Here is a 13,020-nt window from a genome sequence, read left to right as displayed (position 1 = left end):
CCCTTTCCTTTCTTTTTCTTTATTCTCTTTTTCCCTCTCCCAAACGATTCTCTATCTTCCTTTTCCTTCTTCACTATTTTACTCTTCCATTTTTTTCCACCGTTTTGCCTAACAACACAAACATGACTTTCAAAAAACACATTCACCATTTCAATGTTACCAAAGAACAAACTCTCAACCAACCGTATCCCAAACTTGTCAGAATAACTGTAACAGACGAAGATGCTACAGATTCATCCAGCGACGAAGAAGAACCTTCAAACCGTAACAGAGGTAAAAAGATTATCAACGAGATTGTTATAGAGCCATGCGTGAACGAGAATAACGCCGCCTCCTCCGGCGTTGTTTCCAGGAAGAGAAACAGAGCCACCGGCCGCGGAAAAACAAGAGTTCCGGCGAGTCGGCTAGTTTCATACTCCGGGAAGAAATACCGGGGAGTTAGACAGAGGCCGTGGGGAAAATGGGCGGCGGAGATAAGAGACCCGGCGCGTGGCGTGCGAGTGTGGCTTGGTACGTTTGAAACTGCGGAGGAAGCCGCTATGGTGTACGACAACGCGGCTATTAAGATGCGTGGACCAGACGCGCTAACTAATTTTATAACTCCACCTGCCACGTGTCAACTATTATCGTCTGAAAATAAAAATCAAAAGGCTCATAATCCACCGTTACCGGGAAATAACGGTTACAATTCCGGTGAAGAATCACAAAACAAGAGTAGTATATTTTCTCCAAATTCGGTTCTACAGTGTTGTTCATCCTCCGAGGAAGTAGCTGATTCTTCCGTTATAACGAGTAAAGACGATGAATGTTCCTACGTGGCAAGTAAGGTTGAATCTGAATCACGGTTTTCGATTCCGAGTGATTTAATGTTTGATTTTCAAGTTTCTTCTTCACTAGCGAATGATGCGTTTGAAAACTTGAATAGCAACATTTTCTACGGTGACATTGATTGGAATGGTTCCTCTGAGGTTTTCGATTTCGGTTTAGAAAGTTTTATTACACACAGGGAACGTGATATTTTTCAAGATATTGACGATTTATTCGCTTCTGATCCTCTTCTTGCTCTTTAATTTTATTTTATGAGTGGTTAATTTAGTTATTTAACTATAATTACTAGGATTCTCGTTGTTGTGTTGCCTTTTTAATCGGCAAATTTTGTATCGGCGAGACTTAACTACTGTATTAAGTTAAGTAGTATTCACTAATCTTTATTTTTGGTGTTCGTTAGTATTACTATTTGGTGTAACTTGTAGTAACGGTGAAGTAGTAGTACTAGTAATGATTGTTCTACTCTTGAAAGCATGAACAATTGTAACAGTTTTGTTTAATTTGTTTCATGTTTAATTATAAATATATAATATCTGGTTTTTGTTATGCTGATATTTTCAAGTTTAATGTTACTTTTTTGTTTTGAGAGGTAATGTTGTTTTTTAAAGTAGTAGGACAGCATGGGATTAGGATATAAGGGCCTTTTATTGTTATAGAAATAATAGAACTCCGTGGGTCTCACAAAATTGTCTCCAAATAATATTTAATATAACTTTAAATAGATATATGTAATTTATTAAAATTATTTCACTTTTTCTTTTAATTATTCTATTTTTTTTTTAATACCTATGTAAAAACTTTAAACAATACTAATTTGGGACACTAAGGAATTAAATAGTATATTGTTGTTGTAAAAAGATGTTTTTTAAGTAAGGAACTAAACCGTGCCCAAGTCCCAACACTAAGATGCATGCTTCAATATCAAATGCTTTCACTATCGATAAAATCTGCCATAATTTAATAATTAAAAAAAAGATACTTAAATAATCTAGTCTTCATATTCTCTTACGAGAAATAATCAATAGGTAAAACGTTGTATACACATATACATTCAATAGCTAAAATGCATTTGGTAATCTTTAAATTACACAAAAATATTTTATTAATTCATTTTATTTTGTATTAAGGTAGTTTTTTAATGTTTATTAGAATTATATTGTTGAACTATTTATAGTTTATTTAATTTTTTTTAAAATTCTATTATGAGTTTTGATATTTATTATATAAAAAATTAATATAACACGTTTTCATGTAATTTCATAAATTGGATTAAAAAAATTTCACCCTTAATTTCAAGAATCTTGAAATGTCTCATTCAAATTATGTCTCTTGTAATTATTTTTTTAAAGTTGATTGATGTTTTATGTGTTCTTATGATTATTTGGAGAATTGTGAGTTTTAGTTTATCTTGTTTGAAATTATGATTAACGATGCAAATATATACAAACATAAAAGAATAATTTGATATAAAAAAATTAAAAAAATTAATTTGATATTGAAAAAGATAAAAAATTAATTTTTTATTTTTGTGTAACTTAAAGGACTTTACGGCGGAATACTCTCTCTAATAACTGTTGTAAAAAAAATACATAAACATTTTTGAATGTGGTCACTAGCAAAAATTAATTATTTTTGAATAAGTTAATGGTATTATTTATAAGATACCCTTCATTTATTCCAAAAACATTTAATGTATCTAGTTGAACATTTGAAATTAAAAAAAAAATAATAAATTTGACTTATATTTTATATAAAATATAAAAAATTAATGATACTTAACTAACTTTTTTAATATTTATATAAATAATTTTTTTTGTTTATAATAGGAGAGTAATATTAGAAAATATTGACTTAAGGACACTTGTTAAAATCTTAAATGTGAAAATGAAATCTTGAACATTATGCATTTATTACTTTAAAATTGTACAAATTAATACTTTCTATTTAAAAATTATTATTTATTTATTTTTGTTTTGGTTCTTTACGAAGTACTTTAAAAACACTTTGTTGGCATGACCCCATAAATATTTTTGGTGCTTATGGAGAAGTGTGTCTTTGAAATCACATTTTTCGTGGGTATGACAAATAAATTATATTGAAAAATATAAATTTTGAAATTATAAAACAGTATCATATAATAATTATTATAGAATAAACAATGTATAAATATGTGACCATTTTAAGCATTCAAACATGATAGTTTCAATGTGGATCTTCTTATAAGCAAAAATAAATACTTACTTTCATACAACTATGCCTTGCCTTCTATGACCATCAACCACTTGTGATAATTAACTTAATAAAATTCATAATTTGGATATATTTTGATTGAAAATTCTAAATTATGTTGACTAAATGATTTTTTATTTTTTTATATTTATAAATGTCATGAACAACATTTAGTTATATTAAAATCCAATACGTATAGACATTTTTTGGCCTTTATTTGATTATTATATGTATGTGTTACAAACTTAAAATATTTTACAGTATCAATGCATAAAGATAATCATATACTCAAATTTATAATTTAACTATGTAACTAGGCCAACAGTTCTCACCCAAAATAGGAAACACTTTTTTTAGTAATGAATTAAGTGGGAAGCATACTTTCATAGCAAGAAAAAACATCTGTATATATTGCCCGTGGAAGGGGGTCCTTCAAACAATCCACCCAATGAAATTTGGTAGGAATTGTAGGAACCAAGTTAAAACATGGGAACATCCCCACTTATGGAGTTAAGTAGGGAATACAATAAAATATTTTCTTTTATACATAAGAAAAAAACTGTTTTTTTCAATTAAATTTTATTATCACTCTATCAACATAGTTGAGTATAGTGAAATTTGGATTGAAATTCTTATCGAGAGATGTACTTATATTTAATGTTTAACTTTTTCTAATCGAATAGGATTAAATTTGGTGGAGGAAATTTACGAGAAACAAAAAATTGTTTATCTATTTGGAAATAATTAATATTTAAATTTAACTTTTAAATTTAACTTGTGTCTATTTGGAAATAATTAATATTTATCTATTAAGTCTTCTTGTAAAAAATATGAACCAAGTCTCACCTCTCTTCATCCTCCAAATGAACCAATTCTCATTTTTCTCCGGTGTTGCACCGCCTCTTTACTGTTGCATTGTCTCCCTATCGGTCTCTTTTTGCTGCTCTCTCTCTCTCTCTCTCTCTCTCTCTCTCTCTCCTCTCTCTCTCTCTCTCTCGTTCTACTTTGTATCTCTCTCTAATATTTTGCATCGCCACTCTCTGTCGTTTTACATTATATATGATCTATGTCTGGTACAATATCAATATCTAATGTTTACCTCTTCTAATATGTTATTTTCCATCTACAATCTACCTTCGTCAGCTCTGATCGTCATTTCATATATGCCATCTCGATTTTCGAAACATCTTTAAAATTGATTTTGATTCTAAACCTAACCAGAAGTGAACAGTGTATTTTTAAAGTTTAGATATTAGAATGAATCTAACCTAATATTCAATTTAATTTTTATTATTTACTTTGATTAAATCGATATTATTTGCACTTCTCTTACTTGTATATGTGGTGATTGTATGCTAGATTAGGTTCACAATCTTGATGGAAATATAATAACAACATCATATAACACTTTTTGTTATGATTTTAATTAAAAAGTAAATTTTTATAATAAAAATCATTTATTTAATTATTAAATTTAAAATTTAATAGATAAATATATAAAATTATTAATTTAATCAATTTTAATAGATACTATAATAATATTTATGTGAACAAATTAAATATAATTTTTATAATACCAAAACACTTTTTTATTTATGAATTTGTTTATTATCACTCTTTTTTTTTAACTCAACAAATGTCTTACTTTTTTTTAAAACTTAACGAATAGTGCATGACTGAAAAATAGTCGAGTACAACATGATTTGTTGATACCGAAGACCTTAAACCAAAATATAATATTGTTGGAGGAATATATAAAAACCTATTTTTTTACAAGAAATATATAAAATTAAGAACCCTTTACCGTGTAGAGTAGGCATGATGAGTATCCTATATATTTTTTACAGATGAAGATGAATACCATATGTTGTTTGCAATGTGAATAGTATACTATCATTTTTTATAGCAATGCATTCTTATCTTTTAAAGTGAGAGTTTCATACAACAAAACCGAAAAGTTGTAGCCATTGATTATAAAATTAATATGGTTATGAATTATATATATACACATATATAATGTGGTAACTTGTATGTAAAAAAAAGTAGTGGTAACTTGTTGTGCATGTATACACAAGTATGAAAATAACGAATAGAGCATATTGAATATTCAATGGTAGATTTTTGTTGTTGTAGAAAATTAAATACTTGAACTATAGAATATATTAAGAATTCAATTTTTCCGTGATATTGAAACTAATCAAAATATTCAAAATTATAAGAAATTTTAATATTAATTTTTACTCAAAATTTTAAGACATCAAATATATAAATCACATTTCTCTTATAAATGTAACATTTATATTATTTATTTCTCTTATAAATGTAATATTTATATTATTTATAGTAAATATGATACTAACTAGTTATATGTGAATTCAACATTAAGATTTTTAATTATTTGGAAAGTTTGAATTGTCAGCTAGACTTTTGGCATAAATTAAAACCTTGTGAACTTTCTTATAACTATGCTAATGCTAAAGGAGGATTTGGTTTTCTAGCATGCATAGGTGACAAGTGATATATTTCTTCTTTAGGCTCCTAAAAGTTTACCTCATCAAGTTATTGACATAAAATGAAAAAGATTTGTTTCCTTTTTAATTTTCTGATTGAACTATACATTAGTGTATTAAGAAGCTAATTAGGGTTTGGACAGAAAATAAAAGAAAAGAAAAGGGCAAAACTTTTGGTTCCCTGAAAAGCCAAAAGTTGAAAAGCCAATGAGCTTCTTTTGAGTGTTTATATTTTGTTTTGGCCAAATTAAGGCATAGTGGTTCCATCCAATAAATAAATAAAAGCAAAAGAAAAAACAAGAGTATGTATGAGGCCAAGTGGCACATGGAATTGTGAGTCATGAAAATGAAAATGGTTTGAGTCTTCGGATTTAATTTGTTCTGACACAAGCAGAGCAGAGGGGTGCATGTGGCATATACTTGATACTCCTTTTTATGTCACTAGCTTAAAGGAAGGAAAGCACAAATTCGTAGTACCATATCTTATTTTGGACCATGTTAGGTTGGGACTTCGTTACCGTTTTCATCTTTTTTACTTTCTCCTAAAACAATTGTCTTAATAGTTTTAATTTGCCACTGGTCTCATCCACCAATAATGATCCACACTAACTAGTTGATGCAATATTTTATAAAATACATCATTAATAATAAAATTCAAAAGAGAACTAATAAAGATATATAATTTATATTTAACTCATATACATTTTGAGTATAATTTTTTTTAAACTATCAAATATAAATGACTAATGTTATACATTAAAAATTTAGATAATAGTAAATAACAATTAAATTTTTTATACTCTCAATATACATGTGTTGAATGAGACATATTTATGATCAAATATGTTTTATACCCCTAACCCTCCTTCACAAATTAAGGTGTTCATGTGCAAGGTTATGATATGATCCGATTGTAAAATATCTACGTTAAAGTCACATCTGACATGTAATGTCATTATCCGGTAGATCGAGGATTGCAGATTTTACGTAATCGAAGAAAAAGGCCTGGCCTGCATATTTGTCTTTTCTACAATTACAATAAAAGCCCACTTGCTCTTTCATTTTTAAGCAGTGTTGGGCTCCCACATTTTTATTCGTATTCTCAAACATATTTGGTCCCCCACTATATATCCTTTCAATCTCATCATCGTAATTTCAGACACATACATGAACACAAGTATCATGTATTTATACGATTTTAAAATTATTATTTTTTCTTTTCATTTTATTAAGTTGGTTCTCTTGATTCAGATTTGAATTTGAAATTTATTAGTAGTGTAAATTAATAATTAGTAGAATTTATTATTATTTTTTAATTATTTTAGTGTTTCAAAAATCACAGATAAACGACCAAGCCGATCCTGATAGATGACACACCTAAAGCCGTACAGAAAAACAATAAGACCAGAAAATGACAAAAATACGGAGGATTTTCTGTTATTCTGAGGTCCCCTAAAGATTAAATCAAAGCCGTACACGTGGCATATGTCCAACGGTTTTGTGCAAGTGTACAACATGGTGATTTGGTTCACATGACGTGACACGTCTTATCCAACTCAGTCCCACCTATTAATAATCCTTGACTGCTTTCTATTCTACAAACCAAAAATGTGTTTTTTTTGTATGAGTCATAATTTAAAACCTTCTATAAACTGTCATGTTTTTCTTTTTGTAAATGTGTTGATTGTTTTTCATTTTTTATTTTGTGACTAGGATATATTATTAAGATTATTTAGAATAATGTTAAGTGGTACAAAAATAAATTTAATTTGTATATATAATGTAAAATTTATTTATATGTATATTTAATTAAATTATTCTATATAAATTTTATTGAAAATATTTTAAAAACTAATTTAAAAATATTACTATAATGTAATTTTAATTCGAATGTATTGTATAATTTTTTTTTTTATATCATTGCGTAAAAATTAATCTCCATAGAAAATATGTTCAATGTCATATTTATACTAATATGGTATTGACGTGGTAGTGTTTTTTTAAATATTTTTTCCTCTATTTCAATCACATCCATCTTTAGAATCGTGTATTTTTATATGGTATTGAATATAATGTTAACTTTTTGATTTTCAAATAATGCCGCTGTATTATTTATAAAATTTCAGTACTACTAAAAGTATAAAATTTCAGTACTACTAAAAGTATAAAATTTCAGTACTTCATTTACTTCTAATTTTCATATTTTGGCCCCAACACTTTTCTGTTTGGTTAGCACTTGTCTAACATGAAGGTAGCCTAATATCAAGTGCCTAAATGAAGAGGAGCTAACAAGCATCAAGAGGATAATGTAGTTTGGCAATATGATCCTATGTATGAGGGGAGGTAAAAATGAAAAGTGTAAAATCCAATTTTTTTTTAAAATGGCAGAGATAAATGTGAAGGTGTAAAGGTATAAAATTCAATTTTTCAATGAAGATTATCTTATGTTTCAAATCAATATCAAATGTAGAAACAGATCTAGAAGTCTGAATTCTTTTAAAAATATGAATTTTATTATAGTGGACAAATACAAAAATATATTTTATTTTCTTAAAAATCATTGATAAATATTCTCTAAATAATTAAATAACAATTTTTTTAATATATAATCTATAACAAATCCTCAATTTCAACTTTTAAGCTGAACATCACTATATAAACTTAGCAGGAAAACGACGTCGTTGAGTGGGGAAAGAGCACCGCTATATGCTTGCGTTGAATGAAAAAGTAGCAATTATTTTTTTTGTCAAAATTCTAAAAAAGCTTTGTGAATGAGTAAGTCAACGTTGACCACATACCATTTTTGTTTTGCTAATAGAAAAATAGTAAAAAAAAAAACACTTTTATATTTAATATATATAAAAATAAAAAATATATATATGAATGTGATGACAGAAGAAGAGAGAACTCGCGGGAACAACGGAGATTCGCAACGGCCCTTTGCATTTCTCCTTTGTTTCGAAACAATTTTCAATACTTAACAACAAAACATAATAATAACTGCTTAATAATTCTTCTAGTTGAATTCAATACTTTGTTGGATACACCAACATTATTTAATTCATTCTAGTAACATAACCTAATTCCTTAACCAACCTGCCTCAGATTTTCGGTTTTCTTTTTTGTCTTAAATGTTTGTTTTGACACAAAATTGTTCATTATACCACTTTGCAAATTGCAATGCAATCAAGTTTCTAAAACTTAACAACATTATTCTTCTTCTTTGCTTCCTTTATTTACCTCCTAAAACAAAGGGTAAGAATTTTTTTTTTTTTTTATATTTATTTATTTCATTTATTTTCTTTCCTTGGATCTCACGCTTCAATTCAACGGATTTTCCCTTTTTCAGATTGGAAGCAAATTGGTATTGTCTCTTTGAGATTCCCAAAACTTCATCTATAATCATCAAGGTACATACACACTTTTGTAATTGGTCACATTTGGAAAGAAAGATCTTACATAAAAGGCACTATTCATTTGTTTTTCGCATGCTAATCACGCCTAAGGTTTTAAATAGCAACTGCAGCTGCAATCCTTAATATTGCAGAGAATCACAGTCAAATGCAGGTTCAATTGTAGCTGCATCGCATATCTTAAAAACCTAATGATTCGGCGGCCTAGAAGTCACATATGTTTATTTAAAACATTGATCATGTCTAATTCCGAGTCTATTTCATCGATCATATTCAAAATGTACATACAAATGTATTGATTTTTGTTGTTTTTGGCTTCCTTGTTTAGGTTTCAGTTTTGGTTTCAACAATTTGGAGGTGCCGGAATGGAACAGCTCCGGCATATTGGTGAGGTTCTTGGAAGTCTAAAAGCGCTTATGGTTTTGCGCGACGAAATTCAAATCAATCAGCGACAATGTTGTTTGATCCTCGACATATTCACTTTAGCGTTCGACACAATCGCAGATGAAATAAGGCAGAATCTAAAGCTTGAAGAAAGAACAACAAAATGGAAACCTCTTGAGTTTCCCCTCAGAGAACTTTGCAGGGTTTTCAAAGAAGGTGAACTATACATCAAACATTGTTTGGATTCAAAAGATTGGTTGGGGAAAGCACTCACACTTTCTCAGAACAGAGAATGCATTGAGTTTCACATTCATAACTTGTTATGTTATTTCCCTGCGGTTATAGAAGCGATTGAGAATGCTGGTGAGGTGTCAGGCTTGGATCAAGATGAGTATGTGAAGAAGAAAATTATGCTTGCAAGAAAATATGATGTTGAGTGGAATGATCCAAAACTTTTTCAATGGAGATATGGGAAACAGTATTTGGTTCCAAGAGAGATTTGCATACAATTGGAGAATGCTTGGAGGGAAGATAGATGGAGACTCATAGAAGCACTCAAGGAGAAAAAAGGTTCTTCAAAACTCACTTGTTCAAAGAATGAGCAACATCTTGCTGATATGTTGTTGAAGAAAATGATGCATGGTTCAGAAAAAACCAATAGTAATAATAACAACAATAATAATAAGGATTTGTTGCCAATTTCTTTGTTGTTAGGATCCAAGGATTACCAAGTGAGGAGAAGATTGGGAAGAGGAAAAGATTTTAAGGAAATCCAATGGTTAGGACAAAGTTTTGCTTTAAGACATTTTCATGGTGAGAGAGAAGCACATGAGGAGGAGATTTCAAATTTGCTATCACTTTATCACCCTAACATATTGGAATATCTATGTGGTTTTTATGATGAAGAGAAGAAAGAGTTTTCTCTTGTGATGGAGTTAATGAACAAGGATTTATGGACATACATGAAAGAGAATTGTGGTCCAAGGAGACAGATTTTGTTCTCTATACCTGTTGTGGTGGATCTCATGCTTCAAATGGCCAGAGGCATTGAGTTTCTTCACTCCAAAAAGATTTATCATGGTGATCTTAATCCTTGTAATATCCTATTAAGAGCTAGAAACTCTGAAGGTTATTTTCTAGCAAAAGTTGTTGGATTTGGCTTGTCTTCTGTTAAAAGTAGTGACAATAACAATATTAATAAAACTTCACCAACAAATAACCCTACTAGTGAAGAGATTAACCCTTCAATTTGGTATGCACCTGAGGTTTTAACTGAGATAGAACAAAAGGGAAATGCCAAAGCTTCTACTTCTTGTAAGTACTCGGAGAAAGCCGATGCATATAGCTTTGGAATGATATGTTTTGAACTGTTAACTGGTAAAGTTCCTTTTGAAGATAATCATCTTCAAGGTGATAGAACTAATCAAAATCTCAAAGCAGGAGAGAGACCTTTGTTTCCGTACCATTCGCCAAAATATCTTGTGAGTTTGATAAAAAAGTGTTGGCAAACCGATCCATCGCAGCGTCCTACTTTCTCGTCTATTTGTAGAATCTTGCGTTACACGAAAAAGTTCCTTTCGATGAACAATGAGTATGCTATGATCAATCCTGAACTCAATCAGCTTGAACTACAGAACCCTCCTGTTGATTGTTGTGACATTGAAGGATTTTTCCTTAAGAATTTTCCAATGGAGAGGATATGTAATATGTCTTCTGTTTCACAAATACCATATGAAATGTTTGCTTATAAAGTTGTTGAGAAAGGGAAGATTAATCAGAGTCAGAATAATAATAATGCTAAAGATAAGCGTTGTGAGTGTGAGCAACCAAAGGATGAGACCTTGATACGTAGGGATGAAAATGACCAAAGTACAGATTGTGGAGATGATAATGCATCAATTTGTGGTGACACATTGTCTACTTTTTCTGATGCACCATCTGGGAAGAGTGTTTCAACGAAGAAACCAATGCAAATGAAGGCAAAGAAAGACCAAGGTCAGTTTTGTACACTTTATTTAATTTAATTTAATTTTAGTACCCCAAAATTTTCTTGTGTTACATATATACTAGTACTATAGTTTCCATATGGAGTTTTATGCAATATATGTATGAATTAGTGGTTAATGATTAAGGGATAATCTTTCGAGAGAATTCAAGTTCAAACTCTAGCTAGAACTTTCATTGACCATATTTTATTTACCTCTCGATCGAACTCTGAATTAACATAGCTCTTTTTCCTGAGAACCGAAGGATTAAGACGCATAAAATGCTTATTTGTACTGCCTATTTTTTACATAATAATACTTAGGAATTAAGATTAGTATTTTTTTTATGTAGTGACATGGTCTTTTTGATACTTTGTTTAACTGTGGTGAGTGTCATAAACTAATTATGTATTAAATTGGTTGAAACAGGAATACCAAAATTAAGAGTAACAAGATCATTACCACCATGTTCATCTGGTCGCATTTCAAGGACAAATAAGGCGAATCAATCTAGCCCTCTAAGCCCTGTTAAAAGAAGACCTTCCAGTGTCTTAGAATCTGAAAGCAATTCCAATATTATCAAAGGGAATCAATCACCATTAGTGTTAACTTCAAGCTCAATTAGAAGAAACAAATATGAAGGAGGACATGTCATAGATGCAAAGCCTTCTAGTATAAAGCTGAAAACAAGAGACCAATCACCATTAACTAGAAACGCCCTTGTCAAAGATTATATTGGTAGTTTAAAGACAAAAAAATCACAACTCACGTTGAATCATTCTTTGAGTCCAACAAGAATGAGACGTGTCAATAGTAACACTAGTGTGAGGATGCAAAAGGGGTTTATATCAACACCTCCAATGAGTCCTTCAAGGTCATGCACAAACAAAAAAAGTTGTCATGTATCAGATATGGATAATAGTGGTTTGAAGATACGACGTAGATTGTCACCATTGGCATTGAGTCCTTTAAGTTCATATATGAGAAGTAAAACATGTGAAAATCTTTCTGATTTAGAGAGCAATCCTAATAAGACAAAAAGAGGAAGCTTGTCACCATTTGCATTGACCCCTTTGAGCCCATATGTGACAATGGGTGGTCATATCTCGGATTAAGGCCTTTTATGTCTTTCAATACTTGTGGAAGATTGGTATTTTATGTTCTTTAGCACAGTTAACTAATTTTGTCCCTAGAGGCTTAGACCATTTTGAATCAAACAGTTTTTCTCAGGGTTTATTTATTACGGGCATATATTTTGGTAAGGTAAATGAGAAACAGAAAATGTAGCTTTTATGGGAAGGTTAATTAGAAGTAGAGTTTTGTCACTGTCTACTATTTTCAATCTTTTGGATATTTCATGTGTTTTAGGACTGGTTTTTTTGCAACTGAATTTTGAGTGGATATTTTTCATAATGCTCCCTACTTTCTTGCTCTTGCCCTTTATTTCCTTTGTTACTCTTTTTTTTGTTACTTTTCAAATATGTAATAATTATGAAATTGTTAAAGTTTCAAGTGTTAACTTTTCGATCAATAGTTATAGTTCCGCATTTTTCTTCCAAGTACATCCCTCACCTAAAGATCATATAATAATACCTATTAAAAAGAAGGAAAAACATTTATTGCAAATTAAAGTAGTATATGGTTTCAAATAAAAAAAAAAATGAAAGTAAT

General features: G+C 29.7%; 2 protein-coding genes across 3 annotated transcripts; both read left to right on the top strand.

Annotated features, from left to right (window-relative positions):
• Positions 1-6: 6 nt before the first annotated feature.
• LOC101509365 (ethylene-responsive transcription factor CRF2-like) lies at positions 7-1,380 on the top strand. The gene has a single exon (XM_004511473.3). It carries the CDS (start codon positions 123-125, stop codon positions 1,068-1,070), a length of 948 nt encoding a protein of 315 aa, XP_004511530.1. The 5' UTR covers positions 7-122; the 3' UTR covers positions 1,071-1,380.
• A 7,113-nt stretch (positions 1,381-8,493) lies between these two features.
• LOC101509043 (uncharacterized) lies at positions 8,494-12,762 on the top strand. 2 transcript variants are annotated; one of them, XM_004511472.3, is made up of 4 exons: positions 8,494-8,822; positions 8,917-8,977; positions 9,309-11,359; positions 11,779-12,762. In XM_004511472.3, exons 3-4 carry the CDS (start codon positions 9,346-9,348, stop codon positions 12,462-12,464), a joined length of 2,700 nt encoding a protein of 899 aa, XP_004511529.1. In that variant the 5' UTR covers positions 8,494-8,822; positions 8,917-8,977; positions 9,309-9,345; the 3' UTR covers positions 12,465-12,762. The 2 variants fall into 2 exon arrangements, with proteins under 2 accessions (XP_004511529.1, XP_073220766.1); XM_073364665.1 differs by lacking the exons at positions 8,494-8,822; positions 8,917-8,977 and having other exon boundaries at positions 9,292-11,359.
• The last annotated feature ends 258 nt before the right edge of the window (positions 12,763-13,020 follow it).

The sequence above is a fragment of the Cicer arietinum genome, chromosome 8 (genome assembly GCF_000331145.2).
Source record: "Cicer arietinum cultivar CDC Frontier isolate Library 1 chromosome 8, Cicar.CDCFrontier_v2.0, whole genome shotgun sequence".
Classification (NCBI taxonomy): Eukaryota; Viridiplantae; Streptophyta; class Magnoliopsida; order Fabales; family Fabaceae; genus Cicer; species Cicer arietinum.
Note: the sequence above shows the minus strand (reverse complement) of the source record. Positions and strands in the feature narration are given on the sequence as shown.